We start from the raw sequence: 19,139 nt of genomic DNA, 5'->3' as shown, positions 1-19,139 counted from the left end.
GGGGGGGGTTAGCCTGATCGATCCAGAGCCCAACGTCCAACAACGGGCCTCACACCAAAACTACATCAAGGAGCAAAAGGTGGTAGACTCCAAAGACGACCACAGTTGAAGGCAAGATAGGCACACTAAATGTCAAGGGCCTAAACTCCCAAAACAAAAGATTGCTGACTAGCAACATGTTCCGCAAACAGCAGCTAATGGTGCTCTTCCTACAGGAAACCCTCTATAAACAGGGGAAAGAATCATCAGGGGTAAGGAAATAGGGTCTAACTATTGGGCCTCCCATAGAAGTTCAAAGAAGGAAGGGGTTGGGATCCTGCTGAACAAAACATTCCAGCTCTCAAACATAGAACCCAAGAGGGGTTTTGGGGGGAGGTTCTTGGGGATTAAGGGCACCTGCGAAGGCGAACGGGTTACCCTAGCCACCCTATACGCTCCAAACTCAGGACAGATACGGTTCCTGACCCAGATCCTAGGGGTAATGGACGAGTGGGCAGAGGGAGCCATGATACTGGGGGGGGATTTCAATCTTATCAAGGACCCTAAATTGTATTGGTGGACAGCGAGAGGGGCGGAACAAAAGGGGATCACTAAAGATAACCTAGCACTGCAGACCCTCCTAAGAGAACACTTCTGGACTGAGGTCTGGCGTTCAGCATACCCGGGTCCGGGGGGATACACCTTCTTCCCCCCCCCATTACACATACACCAGAATTGATTTGCTAATGACCTCAGAGGAGGGTGGGGGGGTGGCCACGGTCCCAAAGGTTGAAACAATAACTTGGTCTGACCATGAGCTACTAGTGGCAACCTGGTGGCTGCCCCTCTCCCCCAGATCTTCACGCTGGCAATGTAATGACACTCTCTTGAGGGACCCAGTGTTTAAAGATTTTTTGAGAAAGGAAATGGAGGCATATTTTGACACGAACAATAATGGGGAGACGGCTATGGTGACAGTATGGGAGGCAGCTAAGGCCACCTTCCGTGGCCTCCTCATGACCGAGGGCGCCAGACGCAAATGGGAGAGAGGACTTATAGAACACAAGTTACGAATGGAGTTGAAGGCCCAACGGGCCAGGCTCAACCAGGATGGAGAGGACAGGGTATCCCTCCTGACGGAAATGAGGGAGAAGAGATAGGCATTACATACAGTCCTCATAGGGGAGGTTGTCAAGAAAATGAGGTACACGAGGCAGAGGTACTACGAAAGGGGAGACAGGGTGGGAGCACTATTGGCGCGTAGGGCCAGGGGATGTAGACTGGAGAGGAAGGTTGGGCCAATCAGGGATAGTGAGGGCAACAGGAGCAATAGAAAAGGAGAAATAGTCGACTCCTTCACAGTTTTCTATAGGGAACTCTATACAAGGCAGGAGGGGGAATCAGTGGAGGACATGCGGGCATATCTGAGGGAACACCCACTGCCCCGGCTGACTGAGGGGGAATTGCAGGAATTGGAGGCGGACATAGATGCGGAAGAGGTCGAGGCAGCCATAAAAAGATTGAAAGTTGGCAAGGCCCCGGGGAACGATGGGTATATGGCCGACTTTTACAAACAGTTTCAACCTACACTTACGGAACCTCTAGCCAAGTTATTCAACCAAATCAGAAACCGGGACACAATCCCCCCCACCTTCCAGCAGGCCCTCATCACGGTAATCCCGAAACCGGGTAGAGATCTGGAAGAGTGTGGCTCCTATAGACCCATTTCACTCCTGAATCTCGACGCCAAGATCTTCGCCAGAGTGCTCGCAACCCGCCTAGAGAAATGCCTACCTCGCTTGGTCCACCCGGATCAGGCTGGCTTCATACTTAACAGGCAAGCCTCTGATAGTATGCGTAAAACTCTCCACGTGCTAAACTCCAAGATGACCCGAGATGAGGGAACCCTGGTGCTTGCCTTGGACGCAGAAAAGGCCTTCGACAGGGTCAGCTGGGCATTCATGGGGGAGGTCCTCTCGGCGGTGGGAATGGGCCAGAGATGGCTGGGCTGGACGTCGGCATTCTACTCATCAGCCACGGCCAGGGTAGTTGCTAACGGTATGGAAGCAGAGGCCTTCCCTCTAGGGAGAGGCACGAGACAGGGCTGTCCTCTGTCCCCCCTGATCTATGCCCTGGTCAAGGAACCCTGGGCGATTTCAGTAAGGAACAATGAATCGATCAGCGGAGTGCGGATGGGCGACTCCCACTGCAAAATCAGCCTATTTGCCGACGACGCCCTACTCCATGTCACCAATCACTCACTAACGATTCCCCATGTAATGCGGGGACTGGCACATTGCGGGGATCTTTCGGAGTACAAGGTCAACCTGGGCAAATGAGTGGCATATGTAGGGGGTCACCTATCGGAAGCAGAGACAAAATACGTGGAGGAACTCCCCTTCCGGCTCCAGAAAGATGGGTTTCGGCACTTGGGGATCCAGGTCACGGCCAACCCCGCTGACCTTTTTCCGAACAACTTCACCCCGTTATGGACAGAAGTCAAGAGGGGGATAGAGAGGTGGGCGAGATCGGGATTCTCATGGATGGCACGTCTTAACCTAATCAAAATGGTGGTCCTCCCCAAATTCCTGTTTCTTTTCCAGATGCTCCCCGTCCAGGTGCCCAAGACCTTCTTAAATTCAATAAAACGCACCTTACTCAGGTTTCTTTGGGCTGGCAAAAAACACAGGATTTCATATGATGTACTAACACGACCCAAGGAGGACGGCGGGGTGGGGTTCCCGGATTTTGAAACATACTATAGGGCAGCCCAATTGAGGATCCTCGTAGACCATTTTAACCCCGGGACAGAGAAACAATGGGTGGCTTTAGACAACAGGCTACTTGCCCCGGTCACGCTTGATGAGTGGCTATGGGTCCCGAGGTCACGGGTCCCCAGAAGTGTTATAAACCACCCGGTGTTGGGAGTCCTGTAGTCTATCTGGAGGGAGGGAGGCTACTACAGATGGCTCACAACCTGGCCCTCCCCGTTGAGCTGTATTTGGGCTCCCCCATTTATAGATAAAGTGGCTGAACCAGCCGCCTACCAGCGGTGGTATGAAGCTGGTCTCACCAGGGCGGGCCACCTCTGGGAGGGAGGGTCATTCATGCCGCTACTGGACCTGGAGGAAGCCCTGGGTCTGGGAAAACTGTCACCATTCCGCTATCTCCAACTTAAGGGGGTCCTCACTGAGCCTTCATGGGGCGACACCCTCAGGAGGGACCTAACAGACTTCGAGAAAATGATCATCTCCACCCGGGGCTCGAAGGGGGTCATATCCCATCTATACAAACTCCTCCTGTTCTCAACTCCAAGGGACCCCCCGCCAGCACGGACGCAATGGGAGAAAGACCTGGGGGCGGCTATAGACGACAAGAGGTGGACGAGGATGTGTATCCGAGCCCACCGCGCAACGACCTCCCCTCAGTACCGCCACCAAGCTCTAAAAGTATTACATAGGTGGCACTATCCTCCACAGAGGATCGCCAGAATGAGCCCGGGGTTACGACCCCACTGTTGGAAATGTCGCAAAACAAAGGGTGATTACATTCACATGTGGTGGAGGTGCCCCAGGGTACAGATGTACTGGGAGGAGGTCTTGTCCTGGATCAGGGGTGTTGATGGAATCCGCAGACCCTTGTGCCCTTGGTTGATTGTCTTTGGGATTGGGGTAGGGGATGACCACGAAGACACCCAGGGGCACATGCTGCAGGTCATGCTAGTGGCAGCCAGGTGCTGTCTGGCCCAAAAATGGAAGAACCTGCATATGCCCGAGGAGAAGGAATGGGTCACCAAGGTGCGGGCCATATATGACATGGAGTTCTTGACTCATGTCCTCGATGAGTGTAGGACCAACATTGAGGAACTCTGGCTCCCCTTTTTTGAAAAATATGAACGCCCGGCCTAAATGGAGGAACCTACACCTGGAGTCATGTCTGGTCATCAGACCACGACCAAAAAGTTGCCCCACAAACATAAACCAATCTATAAGGGATCCCCTGAATGAGGCACCTACGAACTGAGCCCATGACACGTGTGCACAAGATAAATGGACAGTCGGAGTCTACGAACGAACTCTGAGGGCTTGTTGGACATATTAGAAAACAACACTTGATCACTGGCTAAGGGGGGGGTTAGGGGGAGGATAAGGGTTATTATTAAAATGTTTCTTTTTCTTTTCTGTAACAATTCGTGGTTGAAACGGCAGACATGATGTAATAACCTAAAAAATGCTAATAAAAATTCTATTTTCAAAAAAGAAAATGGAAATTGAAAAAAAAAGAGTTGGAGAATTGAGCATCAGACAGAATTATAGAGAAATTCATGAGTCCAGTCTTAGTGGAGTATTTACTATGGATGCCAGAATCAATTGTCTCTAGCAAGGCCATTGTCTTCAAGGTACTCAGTGATGTGGTTAAAGACCACCCACTCAAGCAGCTTTAAATAATTAAATGTGCTAGGGGAGAAACCGGAGATAATTTATCAGGACAATTGGGGAAGCAGAGGCTTTCTAGAAAAGTGTTGTGATAGTTGCACATTTGAAAGAGGCAGTGAACTGTTCAGTGGTGGGAAAGAGCAGCTCAGAGAGATGAGGCTAGTTGGGACTAAGTGTTTGACTATATGATGCGGAAATAGGTGGATGGGAGTGCAAGAACGGTTAGCACTGTGACGGATGGGAGCTAATTTAATATCAAAGATAAGAGAGAAATGGTTGAGAGTAGAGGGGGTATTGGGGAGAAATGGAGGACAGAAGTATGGTGGGGAGAAAGAAAAGGGCTGTGAGAGTTGTTACTCATTATTTGAGTGGAAATGTAGTGAGCAAAGTCATTAGCAGAAACGGAGGAAGCAATGGGCATTGCCTTTAGGTGGGGGGGGCAAAACCTAAACAATAAAGTGGAGTGATCAAAGAGAGAGGGGCCATTGGAGAGATCAGTAGAGGAAAACGGAGTAGCGACAAGGTGAAGGCAATTCCCACCAGTCTGTGTAGGCTGGTCATGGAGGGAGTAGATGGAGTAATCATATAGGAGGGGATTTAGTTTTAATTCAGGTGTCTGCGGAGGTCTTGCAAAATGTATAGTCCCCTAGCATGACGATGTGGATGTTAGTGGGAAGTGACTCAAGGAGAGGGTTCAAGTTAGGGAAGAGTGAGCTGAAGGAGCCATGAGGCCAATACAGAGCCAACACAGTAAGAGGTGTAGGAGGCACGAGTTGAATAGAGCATAGTCATAAGAGAAGGTGACGAGTGAGTGTTTCATGGGGCAGGGTAAGGGCATATTTATAGGTAACCCCACTGCACCCCCTTCCCAACAAGTGATTGGGTGCAGGTAGCAGAGTCAGTGTGGAAAGTCACTGGTCTGAAGGTTTCATGATGGGTGATCCAGGTTTCTGTGATAGCAAGTGAAAGTTGAGTGTGGTAAGATTAGGCGTGTTCAGTGATGTAGGAAGACTTGTGGTAGAGTGATTGTGCATTCTGAAGGCGGTTGGTGGGGGCAGTAGATGAGGTAGTAGTTAGACCAAGTTCTGGGTAGAGGTTATGAAAAAGGGGAGGAGAAGAGTTAGCCCAAGAAGGAGGAGAACAAAGTCAAGGTGCATGATGGAGGCTAAAAGTAGTAGGCATGTGAAGACAGTGGAGAGGGTAAGCGAGTGAGCGTCAATGGAAGTGGGAGTAAGGGGAAGAGCTTTTGTAGGGCCTGTGTTGGAATAGAAATGTGGGAATATGCAGCCAAATGACTACGTACATAGTTCAGTTTAGTTGCAACAGTCTTTTTAACGAACTGTATTTCCCCACATGGTTAGCCATTGACAAGTCCAATATTCCATGGCTGCTGGTATGGTCTTCCATTAATGGGACAGGAGAGGTAGGACTATATCACGCAGGCCTGGACTCAATTTGATCTGTAGTCATCTCAGATATTTCATATTGAGGGGTAGTAATAAATATCTGCTTTGATCAGGATATCAGAGACAGGCAATGCCTCACATTTCTGCTAATTAATTTTGTATCCAGAACAGCATCAGACACTATTCATGGTACCCCTCAATGCTGATAAAGAGCTTATTGGATCTGTCGGGATAGGAGAATATCACCCCTAATGAAATATCATCTTTTAGTCATGGGGTTGTGCACTTTTGATCTACATGAATTCGACCAGTTTTTCTTTTTTAATGGGCCCCGAGCCAATCACTCATCCACCTCCACCCCCATGGCCCCTTGCCACTGCATACCCATATTCATATACATGTGTATGTGTATATAATTGGTCGATTTCGACCAAAGGTCACACAGTGCAGGCTTTTTAAAAGGATTATTTTAAAGCACGTCCTAAGTGGAAAGTGGTTCCTAGACATAAAATCGAAATCAATAAAATCGAAAGTCAAAATGTCGAAAAAATAATCTCGAAAAAAAAAAAGTCGAATTTTTTTTTAATACGTTTTTTATTCGAAATGGGGGGGTTCCCCCCCCAACCCCCCTTTTTTTCTATTTTTTTTTTATTTTACCCCTTTTTTTTACTTACCAAACCCAAAAAAAATATATAAATAATAAAAAAACAAATTCGACTTTTTTTTTTTCGACATTATTGATTCGACTTTTTTGTCATTCGACTTTATTTTTTCGATATTATGACTGGACACCGTGGAAAGTGTTTGGAGGTGGCAGTGGTTCATGCACTGTGTCTGACACTGATGTACAATAGGCTCCCATTACCGTAGTGGGTACTTGGAGCACATTTCCCCATAACAAGCCCCTAAAGGCCCTATCACCATGAAATGTTTAAAAAAAATACAAAGATATTTCACTCCTGTTTGAGGGACAGAAACTGGTTACAAATCTCAAATAAACATCCGAAATGATGACTCTTCTACGAAATTCAACACCCCCCCTTGCCTCTCTTTAAAAACAGGTGCAGGGGATCCATACAATTTTCTGGAATTTCAAAGCACTTCACATGTGTGAATTGGGATGTACACCTCAAATGCAAGAACATGCACCTCTAGTTCCTTCTTCGAGCCAATGCACACAAGGAGGAAAATAACCTCTGATTGGGTGCATGTATGACACACTCTGATAGGGTTCTTTTTTAATTGGTTTACTAATGCACCGTCTGTCCCACAAATGAAGTGAAACATCTGTGTCAAAGAATGCTTGACGAATAAGTCACCAATAGGTGTATCCACAACTTCTAAACCTTACTCTCTACTGGCAAAGCCATTGATTAAGGTGTCATGCATTCACATAAGATTACCTCAAATCTGCTTATGACATTCATCTCTGATTGGACATTTAGCCACAGCCAAAGTCGCTAGTATGACGTAAAATGACCCCTCATCACTCCATTCGCTCAGACACACCAATCGCTTCCAGCTGCAGCATGATCTGTACTTGATAAAGGAGGTCCATCTGCATGCACATGCTAAATCTCTACGTCCTAATATCCATTCAACTGCAAGCATCAAATGTTTAAAGTCTCCATTGGCGTTAGGCCCATTTCCATCCAAGGGCCTATGTCAAGATCCCTGAAGGTCTTTCGAAGGAACAGTACATTTGTGCATTTAGAGAAAAGCATACACTCTCATTTAGTGATGTCATAGACCAGCTGTGCAACCTTTGGCTCTTCTGATGTTTTGGACATGGGCAGGGATCACGGGTGATCAACTGCCATGGGTTTTCCGCCCCAGTGCCAAGGCCTTTTTTGGTGATTTCGGTATTTCACCATTCAAAGCTTTCTAACATGTCCTCCTTCATTAACCCCTTAAGTGCCAAGGACGAGCTATCTCGTCCTTGGCACCGGGGAGGTAATCTGGCACTTAAGTTAAGTAGGGACTTTAATGAAGACTGCAGAACTGCCATGTTGGAGTTGCAATGTATAGGTGCAATTTAGAGAACTGTTGATTGGACCTCAGAGGTACCATATGAGGGAGGACCATGGGGGGGAGGGGGATCACAGACCACAGAATTGTTTTTTTTCTATACAGTATAAAATAATGTGAAACATGAAAGTTAAAAGTTAAAAAACGTCTTTGAAATTTTTTTCAGGGGCGATTTTCAACCGTTTAATGTGGTTTTTTGAAGGTGTACATTAACTGGATGCAAACCTTTTATTGTCTTCTACCTACTCTGAACTTGGATACGGTCACTGTTTTAATAAATAATTATCGCTTTGTAAAATATATGCTAACTTAAACCAGTTTGACCTGTTAACCCTTATCTATTTGTGGCCCTACCCGCCGCCTTACTCCTTTTTGTGCCCTGAGGATTGCCCCCTAATAATGATCTCTATAGACGCCACTGATCATGGGAGTCATAGTCCTGAACATCCGGAGAGCCAGAGGTTGCAGACCCCTCTCATAGTTGATCCTGATCTGTTGTTCATGATTTTTAGCTGGCCATGGGCCTCGTCTACTCAGACCTCAGCACTAAGTCCACCAGGCCTCTGCTGCTTTGCTTGGCGTTGCCCCCTCTAACCGGATGGTTGTACCTCTGACACTATTGATTCTGAGACTTTCTTTATTACATAGATTCTGAACTTGCCTTCATTAACTTCTCAATCCAAATACATGCACTTTTTATGTCGGCTTTCAAAGAGCATTATATAGTTCCTCAGTTTAATCAAATCAAACAAATACACATATTTGAAAAGACTAGACAGTACCTCAAGAAGAGCTCGATGTGCACCACGGCGGGCGCAATCTTCTCCACAACGTCAGCGATGAAGTTGAACCTGTACCGTGGACTGTTCAGATGTTGGTGACCTATACTGGCAGAAAGAATTGTGTATGTTAATAGGAAAAGGCCTCCTATATATTCATCCCTGAGACTGGCATACACGTACAAGACCCGAGGCCCCCCTAATTATCAGCATGCGTTTACATGAGACATCTATCTACGACAAGAAATCAGGCTGCTCCTACATTAATCTTCGTGCCCCCCCCTATCCCCGAGTGATGCGGTTCTTTGGGGACACGTCGTACATCATTCGGGGGGGGTGTAAGATTTCACTAGGCTGTGCTTAGGGGGTCATGAACAATACGGGAACTATAAAAGTTAACAGTCCATTTAATGCTATACTTTCCTTTCCTTGATACAATCAAGGAAAAACAGCATGTTCTTTTCTGGATGTCCTCCAAGCACACGCTACTAAATGAACCCACTTGGCCTGTCCCGGTCTCACTATGACCCAGAAGGCGTCTTTTAACTGGGAGCCTTAGGCAGATGAGTTCTTTCTTTCTTTTAAATTAGAATGACTCACCAAAGACAGGACGCCTCTTGCTGAGCCTATAACCCACGCAGGACTTCTAAGAGTTTGATTGTGTTCCCTCTTTAATTAAGAACCATCAGGCAGCTGGATATTTATTGGACTTTCACGACAAATACAAGCAACTTTATAAGGATGGTATATTATTCAACCGGGTGCAAGGTCAACCCTTTGTTTGATGTGCTATTTTTGACTTTTCTTCATACCCTCTGAAGTCGATCACAAAATAATAGCATCAAAGCACAAAGAACGTGACACATTTAAACTTCTGAGATTTGCGTATAAAATTGGAATAAGTGGCGTCGGAAGGTTCGGATGATAATATACTTACATGACATGTGCAAAATATAAACACACCATCAAAGACAGAGTCCTTCCATTTCAAAGGCACGTGATGTCTTCAATAAATGTCTCCCCCCGTTGAAGGGTGGCTGCTGTGTACCACTGGAAAGCGTACATTGACAAGACTTATAGGACTGGCTTTCCAAGTGCATGTCTAGTGCAGTGTAAGAATGGATGCGTACGTGGAGAGTAGATTGCTGTGGATTGTGTTTTTGTGTAGTTTTGCATTTATTCAAGGGGCTAGGGAGTGCTGCATAAGGAGGTATCTAGGCTCGGCAGTAAAATAATGGTGACCAAAGGCCAAACATTTCAACCATATAGTATTCCAATGTATTGGCAACATATGCCAGTACTACCACATGGCTAGGTACTCCACCACATTGTGCTTGATATGATATGATAGGTTATTTATAACGCGCTTAATGGCCAGAGGTTTCTAAGCGTGACCCGGGGGTCAAACCTGTGTTGCTCTGTGTCGTCTTGCTTCCAAGGGGAGCACGTTGCCCCTAAGCTATCCTCCCATTAGCCATCATATATCCGTGTAAATCTGCCCATCATATGTCAGTTCACATCTTGGCATTTCTACCATACGCCCAGGTTGAGCAATCACATGGTCAGGTACTCCCTCAAATGACATATGTTGCAATTGTATTCTAGAGACACACAGACACACCCACCCTCACACAAATACACTCAAACACACACGTTGCCAGGTTAGTGAAGACACTTTCTGTTACTGAGGGCACTCTCCCAGGTTGACCCAGAGTAAGAGAGGGTAAATAGTTCAGGAGCCACTGCTCTACGATTCAGCGGGAAGGCAGAAAGCAGCCACAGCCAGAGTACCTAACGGAAGAGCACCAGATGCTGCTACCATGTTGCCTGTCTTTTGGGGGAAAGCATATATGAAGCAACAATCATGATGCAATTCAGGGAGGGGACGGGTGTGCAAAAAGTGGCATTGAAGCTTCTTGGCATTGCGAGGAGGGTGGTTAACTCCGGGATATATGGATCTGAGAGCACACTCTGCATCTCAATGTTTGAGACTGCAATAGGAATCCATATCATAGAATCTACTTTGAGTTATTTAGACCACTTGCCCACATTTAACTGCATGACCCAGAATGATATATCCACACTCAGCACATATGTCTACCCGCAACTGCGTGTCCTTGAATTCACTGTTCAATGAACAGCACAGGTTCCCTTCACATGACTACACCATCCCATCCCACTCCTTATTGTGGTGTGGTAATAGGGGGATTTGGTACACAATGTAAAATATATTCACCTACATTTAAAATCATTGCAAAAAGGAAATAACCAGAAGACAGGCCTTTTCTGTCTACGCCTCCTGACTCTGGAACCTCTTCCCCGTGTACACCAGAATCGCCCGCTCGCTTCTTTATTTCAGGAAGGAGTTCAAGACCCTCCTCTTCAAGAAAAGGCACCCTGACACATAGACCCACACAACCTCCTCTCCCTTCCTAAAATGAGGCTGGATGATTTGCTCCTCCCTCTTTTCTCCCCTGGTTACTTGTAGATCCCATTGCTTCCTAATTCCGTGCCCTGTCCCGTTCCCAATTTCTAGCTCTCCACTCCGTTGGATCTCTGCTTCACTCACATGCCGTTCCCCATTGACTTGCAAAGCACTCTGTTGCTTCCTGATGCTAGGTCAGCGCCCAATAAATACTCTAATACTACTAATAACAGTGATCATATTTCCAAACAAATCTGACATGATTTTGTAATTGATCATGTTTTAAATGTTCTAAGTTCAACAAAGCCGCAAATTCCATCTACAAGGACAAGATTTGTTACATTTTGGAATCATTTTATTATGTTTTTATAGTTAACATTTATTTAACCAGTTCACAGAAGACACTTTTTTGTAAGAAATGGCGAAATACACAATCATACCAGAATTGGCAGTCTAATTTGGGTTTGACAGCCTTATTACAATCCTTTTAAATCACTACATTGAGATAAAATGTTACTGTACATTTCAGACTTAAACCGTACTATTATTAATACTTCAAACTTTGCAGGGCCATTTCATAATTTCTTCTGCCTACATGACTCTTGATCACATTTAGACTCACGTACCAATCATTAAATGATTTGAAGTGTTGAGCTACTGGGTATTTCCTGAATTTGGGCCTCATTACAAGGTAGGAGGTAGCCATGGTGCTGTTAGCACCATGGCTACCCCATGTGGGATGTTTTTACCCATGCATCCAAGCCCTACCATAAAACTGTGCAGTACTGGCATGGAAAACATCATGATGGCCAGAACTCCCCAGAGAGTGCACAGGGAAAACATGAAGAATAGGCTGCCACCCATTTTTGCCTATGTTGTGAGCACAGGAGGACACTGCCTAAAACCACCATTGGGCTACACACACAGTAGCCTGAAACCATTGGGAATGGCAATGCTGATTGCCAAAAAGCAACTCAGAACTGTGGGGAATTCATTTTCTTAATCCCAAAAATGGTTGCATTACCAGTACAAACCACTATCAGAAAGCCGGCGTTTTAAAACCACCAGACATTTGTGTAAAACTGAACAAATGAAACAAAACCAGACCAAGGAAAGACTTGCTAAGAGGAGGATACAATGTAAAACTATATTCTGAAATGACTTGAAGGAAGTAATTATTTAATGTATAGGTACAAATTGTCAGTTTGATTTGAATGTAAAAAACTGGGAACAAAAAGTGACATTTAGCTGAAACCTGGCTTAAAGAAACTGAATTCTGCCTGACTACTACCCCCGACAGGAGTTGAAACTGGATCAACAGCCACTCTTCCCAGGCCTAGGTGCATCCTGCGGCCCCTTGCCAAAAGGAGTTGACACCTCTCTGATTAGATTAGGGGTGGAGCACCTGTGAACTGGAAGGGACCGAACAATGCAACTTCCTTGACTCAGGCAAATGTTATATTGGGGGTGTCGTAAAATAGCTTCCTCTTGGGAGAAACTGGGGGGCAGCAGTGCCTCGTTGAACAAGCTGGCTTGGGGGAAGTGGATAAACCAGTTATTCCACCATGTGATGTGGGAAGCCACACCCCTTTTTGACCAGGGCATAATTTAAAAAAAGATGGATAATTCATAGTACGGACTTGTCAGAATTATATAAGTAATACCATTATTCTTGTGATTTTTCGGTGCACATTTTAAGAGGCGTTAGGACCCTGTGGTGTATTCTGGGGGGGTGCTAGCGGAAAATAGGGTCTCACTCCAAATGTATGCATGTTAAAAATCTGACACTTTATCATCTGTAACCCATATCCCTGGTGCACATTTGTGTAAAATCTGGAAAGGTTTAGAGGTCGTTATCTGGATGAAAACGGGAAAATTCGGTCATCACTGGACACGACATCGTACAAAGACAGGGATCCGATGGTTTGGTGCTACAGAAAATATGTTAACTGGACCTATAATATGAGAGAAATGGTACATAGAAAAATATGTATTTGGATCAGAAATAGATTTGTGTGCAATTTGACAATGGGAGGTTCCTCTGACCATAAAACCTACAGCATCACTCTGACACTCCATTTCCTCCCCCAATCAAGGGAGAGAGGAAAGCTGGGCCAATGATAAGTGAGAGGGGCAGGCTTAGCTAGGCGCAGGCACACACCCATTTTCAAAACACATAAAAAGAGACTGCTGGGACAGGTAGAGACCTTCAATTCCATTTGCTGCGGAGCATGCTGACCGACGACTTCACATCCAGAGATCCAACACTTCCAAGCTAAACATAGACTACAGAACTTTGAACCTAGAAGGCCCACTGCAAGCAAAAGTATTCTCAGCAGGCCTTCAGAATCCAGCAAACCTAACCAAACTATTCCACAGCCGGGCGAGCTGTTTGAATTCTTTGCCAAGAACTGTTGCCGGAACCGCAGACCAGACCCAGACCGCTGTGAGCAGAACCGGTGCCTGATTGACCCGCCATATCCAGAGAGGCTAGACCAGCAGAGCAGAGCTGACCCAGACGCTGTGAGCAGAACCGCCCAGTCCAGTCCAGTTGACCAGATCCGTGACGAGGCCCATTCATTTCAAAAGTAGGAGTGAGTATCAGCCAGAACTGTGCAGAACCCAATCTCTTAGTTAAAATAATCTAATCCAAACTATTTTAACCTAATTAGAACAGCCTCCTAGAAATCGTGTCATTTGTCATATGTAAAGCTGCACAACTGTCACCTGTCAATTCTGCAGCTGCAAGCTGTCACCTGTCATTTTGAGTTTTACTTTAAATCCGAAAAACTACCTTTATTAAATCATCCGTATCTCCAGAACCGTTTGTGCTAGGAACGAGCTTAGAATCTAGGCTTTCCAACGAACCTAGAACCGACTTCCTACTCCCTATACCTTTCCAGTAATCGCGAGACACGCACTCGCAAAATTTACCGCGATTTGCGATTTGGCCCGATTTCTTCATCTGTAGAAATCAGCAGCTTTTTGCTTCTCTTTGCCAAAATTCGTTTGCAATCTGCTAATCATTCATAGAGTATTGTTAAAGTGAGCCTGAACTAATATAAAGTAGCCATCACCTACCCTGAACCTCTAGAGGGAATTAAAAGCAATTTTAGCACCTTTTCACTTCCTTGCAAACCACATTAAAGTAATTCGCCTGTGTTTAAAACTCATCCCTGTTTTCCCTAAGCTTGCTGGGAGAACTGGAACTGTGTATTGCATTATAAAGTGAGATTTGTGGGGATTCTTAAAGACTGTATGCTCTCCTTTCATTTCTTGTATGCATAGGGGGGGGAGTGAATTGCCAGAGAAAAAGTGATTATCTTATCTTTTGCTAAAATCATATCAAGTATTTCTGTACTGCATTTTATTCCTCATTGCTTTTCCCTTGAAACCATAAAAGTATTTTTGCTACTTTATCCATCCTATACTAACTCCTCATTGATTGTAAAGAAGTGTGCTAGTGCCAGATTACCCATTGTTGATCAACATCATATTCTGAAGTGTGATATCAGTTATCAATTTATTTATAAAGTGTGATAGATATATATTGTTCAATTGTCCAAATAAACCTTTTTAATTTGCAAAACAAACCTACTTCTTTGCTCAGTGGGGTCAGGGGGATTTTAAGAGGGGGGTGTTATACAAGGGTTGTCATCCAGAGTACTGAACTGGATATAAAAATACATCAATAAGGGTTTTCCTCAGCATCCCAGACTAGGCATTGACTTAGCTGTAGTGTTGATTGAATATCGCTTACAAAGTGGGACTCGGAGCCGGGATATTCTGGGTTAGATTTACCACTTGTGCAGATTAATACAGTGTGCTAACTGACCAGATACACATATCCGGTTAGATCACCACGCTGTTTTACACTGTGAAAGCATCCCTCAAAGGAACGCTCTAAGGAAACGGTCTGTTTTGCAAATTAAAATACAAACTTCTGTTCGTCAGGAAGGAACTCAAATTCCAGAATGACGACCTTGATAGATATGAAAATAGCCAGAGAGCACTTCTTACATAAGCTATTTGTGAGAGGTGAGTGGACTCATCAGGACCAAACGGTCTGGTTGCCGGCAATCGTGCAACAGGTCACTGAAACAGGGTCAGATATATGGGGAGATGAGGGTCCCCTACATGTGGCCCTGAGTGAACTATATATGGCCCCTAAAGCCAAAGATGAACATAATAAGATTGCCAGGATAGCGGCATATTTGTATCTATATATGGGAGCCATGCAGGACAAATGTGCTCAAGGCCAAGATCTGGCAAATAGGCAACAGATGGCGTTAGAGAAGGCCCAATCTGATCTGGACTCTTCTTCTGAGCAGAGGCTGCTCAGGTGCCAGGAGTCAGAAAAGGACAGCAGACAGTACATCACTAAAATAAAGGAGGATATGGATGTGCTGCAACAGGAAAAGGCGGACCAGGATACCAGATTTCTGGCCTTCTGTACCAAGAAGGTTTGGACTCCCTACTGCAGAGCCAGAAAAAGCTGGAGCAACAATTAGATTTCAATAGGGCATGTGCCGAGAAGGTAGTCACCCAGCAAAGCCACCTAGATAGGGAGAAGGCAGAGAGCAATAAACTGATTTTGAAAGACCTGGATACCCAGGCAGAGTTGGACCAGGAGCGCCAGAAAGCTGGTACTGGCGGCACAGATGCAGGCTCTTAGTCAGCAAAGGGATACCTTAGGCCAGGAAGTCTGCCACTTAAAAAGGAAAATGGAAGAAAATCACCTGGCCCTCCAGGGACTGGGTGACCTCCAAAAAGAACACCAGAACTTGTTAGAGCACACCAGGAGGGTGGAGGATGCTCTTGCAAGAAAGGAGCAGGCCAGTAGGGATGGGACTGAGGAGGTAACCCTCCTGCAGCAGAGACTGGCCCAGTACTCCAGGACCAATCAGGAGGCACAGAGAGAAAATGAGGCTCTCTGTCAGCACAATGATAGGCTCCAGCAACAGGTAGCCATGCAGGAGAGACTGATAGAGTCTAGTAAGGCCTTAACTGAGGAACTGAAAGCGCATGCTCTTGCATTGCAACAGGAAGCAGGGGCGGATAGAGATGAGGTTCGCTGGGAAAGAGAAACTCCTGAGCATAACCTCAGGAGCCCTAGTACCAGCGGCCTTCATCTCGCCCAGTCCCTGGACTCTGCCACCCCCATGTCCCCTTGCGCACATGAGCCCAGGGCCACGGGGATGGCAGATTACTATCCAGCTAGAAGTATGGGGCTTATAGGGCAGTACCTCCCAGGAATGGATGGACGGGCATCCGGGTATGGGCACCCAAGCACAGTGCAATTAAGTGGGGAACCCCAGGAGAGTAGGCCCATTAAGGGCATCCTGAAAACCTCTGCCCAGTTAGGACAGTGGGGGGGTACCCATCAAATCCTGGCAGCAAGGAGGGGTCTGAAGACTCCTCTGAGCATTACAGGGCACAGGAGACCAGGTCCCCACATTCTGCCAGCCATTCCCAGGCTCGCAGAATCCGGGAAAACCTGGAAGATCAGAAGGGCACCTCTAGGAGCAGCGCTTCTGAGTCGGAGGATGAATGGACCAGGGTTACCCGAACCAAAAAGGCCAATAAGGCAAAAAGGGCCTTGCTTAAGGACCCATTGAAACAAATAAAGGCAATAAGGAGTGTCATCACGCCTTATCATAAGAACGCCAAGTATTCTGTTTGGGAACACTTGGAGCTCTATGAGCAAATGATGGAGACTTTCCATTTGAAGGACAGCCAAAGCTGTATTCAATATGTAAAGTGGACCTTCTCACCAGAATACTCCAGTTTCTTTGCGGGGCTGGAGGATCAAAACCATTCAAGGTGGTCCACATACAGGGCGGCCATCTTGAAACATTTTTCTGTGCACAGAAATCCTCAAGAGGCTCGCAAGGCAGCCTACAATTTGCAATGTGGGGAGGATCAGGCCCCACAAGAGTTTGTGCAAGAATTAAAGTGTGCTTTTGCGCAGACCACCAGAAGGGTGTGCACGGATAGCAGAGAATTTATCAATACGTTTTTCCATGCCTTACCCAAATACATAATGACCCAGCTCGTGAGAGATTTTCATGAGAAAAGATCTTTAGACTGGGTCATTGAACAGGCTACCCGGATCTATGAGGTGCAGAAGCCTATCGAAAATAAAAATAAAGCGCCGAAAAACCCCAAAACCAACAGCACCCCTGCTGCTGCCAAGGTGGCAGAGGTAAAGGTTGCCCCTGCTTTCGATTTGGAGATGGGGGGGCCTAAAAACCTGCCTGCACCAAATAATTCACAGCCCAGAAGGCCCTCGGGCCAGTCACAGACAGGGAGTCGAGGAGGTAGTCCCACAAATGGGGTCCCCCGACCCCCTGACTATGTAAGTCCCCGCTACAAGGGAAACCGACCAATCCTGGGTTATCTATGGACTCCTCCAGCCGAAGGGGGGGATCCAGCCAAGCACCTAACCCAGGGAACTTCCCTCCCAACTTCGCACAGGAGGGCAGAAATTCTCCAAATCCTGGGCAGAACTTTTTCCCCAGGTATCCACCCAATTTCCAGCCCCAAAATCATCCATCCTTCTTTCCCCAATTCCCTGAGCCCAGACAACCTAATCCGGGAGAGGGGAGGCCAAGGGTGGAGGGGTACCAAAATCTTCCCAACCAGGGGTACTACCAGAGAAGGGATAGCTACCCTGCCCGTGATCAGCCCAGGGGAGAAAATAGAGCCCCGTATCAGCCTGAGCGGGTTTCACAACTTGAGCGCCAGGTCCAAAATATGGCACGGGATCTGGGTCACATACTGAGGGCTCAACAGAACCCTCAGATGAGCATGCCACCGCAGAATGCCCCAAACTCTGGACCTGGTGCTCCAGAACAATGACAGGGGCAGCACCCCGATAACACACCGGTTCCCAGGGAGGAGGCACAAGGGGGAGGGGGTGTAAAGCCTTGGAGGAAGCTTCCTTCCCAACTTGTAAACAGCCCCTGGAAAACTAGGAACCGGAAACAAAATCTCCTACCCCTGAAAGACTGCCACCCAAGGAGCAGAGAGGAGGTAGGAGAAACAAAGGACTCAAACAGACCCACTTTGTGGAGGAGGTACAGGTCTTCCAATTTGAGGGAGAGGGATCCTCAGAAGATCCTGGGAAAAATATCTTCTCCTTCAGAGATGGGGGAACTCCTCCCAAGGAAAAATGGGTCCCAAAGGATGCCAATGCAGACTGGGGAGATGTGGAGACTGAGCTACCGCCGCCCATCATCTCATCCCAGAACCGACAATACCAAAATCCCGTGGGTCAAACCCATCCTGAGGACTGCCTCCAAAAAGGGGGGGTGGCCCAGAACCCGAAACCATTTCCAGTTGCCAACTTTTTCTTTCAGATTCCCCGGGCTCTCCACAGAATGCTGCCCAAATATCTTCGCTAGCAATGTCCAAAACCAGAAAGTTAGCCCACCATGTCCAAAAATGTGCATTATCTGTGCCCCCTTGAGGAGAAGGAGGGAAGATACCATGCCCCGGTACAAGTACAGGGGCAGGGTACAATTTTGGCACTGGTGGACACTGGATACGAAGCTACCCTTCTGTCCAAAAGGGCCTTTGATGAACTAAATGCAGGAAGGGGGGAGAATTACCGTATTCCTCTCACCTCTCTTCCTGGACAACTGCAGAACTTTGACGGGAATGAAATTCCTGACGAGGGGACTGCAGATTTGGACATCAAAATTGGGCGACACAAGGTGAAACACCCGGTCATAGTAGTGACTCCAGATGGCACCCCTTGTTTACTAGGGAACGACCTCCTGAGAAAGTTGTCACCCCTAATAGATTGTGTAAACAAGTCCTCTGGACCGAGACTAGCCGACCAATAAAATTAAAACAGAGTGTCAACCATGTTAGTTTAAACGGCACCTGCCACGTGGTTGAACAAAAATCTGACCAAGTAGAATTTCACTTCCAGAACAACCAAACTCCAGACATGACAGTAATAGCAGTAGGACAACAGACTGGTGCTGGGGGGTCCTCTCTATTTCTGAAAATCAACCATCCTTCCACTTTAAGGTGGTATTCCACACTGGAAGGAAACACCCTGAAATTCTTTACTAAT

At 46.5% G+C, this 19,139-nt stretch overlaps 1 protein-coding gene across 1 annotated transcript in view; it reads right to left on the bottom strand.

Moving 5' to 3' along the window:
• HTRA3 (HtrA serine peptidase 3) overlaps nucleotides 1–19,139 on the bottom strand; it is a 403,425-nt gene that overhangs the window by 283,888 nt on the left and 100,398 nt on the right. The window contains exon 2 of the mRNA XM_069632026.1: nucleotides 8,632–8,731. Coding sequence (XP_069488127.1) covers nucleotides 8,632–8,731 — 100 coding nt within the window. The remainder of the gene's footprint in view (nucleotides 1–8,631; nucleotides 8,732–19,139) is intronic.

This window comes from Ambystoma mexicanum, chromosome 6q, assembly GCF_040938575.1.
Source record: "Ambystoma mexicanum isolate Mex_15411 chromosome 6q, UKY_AmexF1_1, whole genome shotgun sequence".
Lineage (NCBI taxonomy): Eukaryota > Metazoa > Chordata > Amphibia > Caudata > Ambystomatidae > Ambystoma > Ambystoma mexicanum.
The sequence above is the reverse complement of the archived record's forward strand: the minus strand, read 5'-3'. Positions and strand labels throughout refer to the sequence as shown.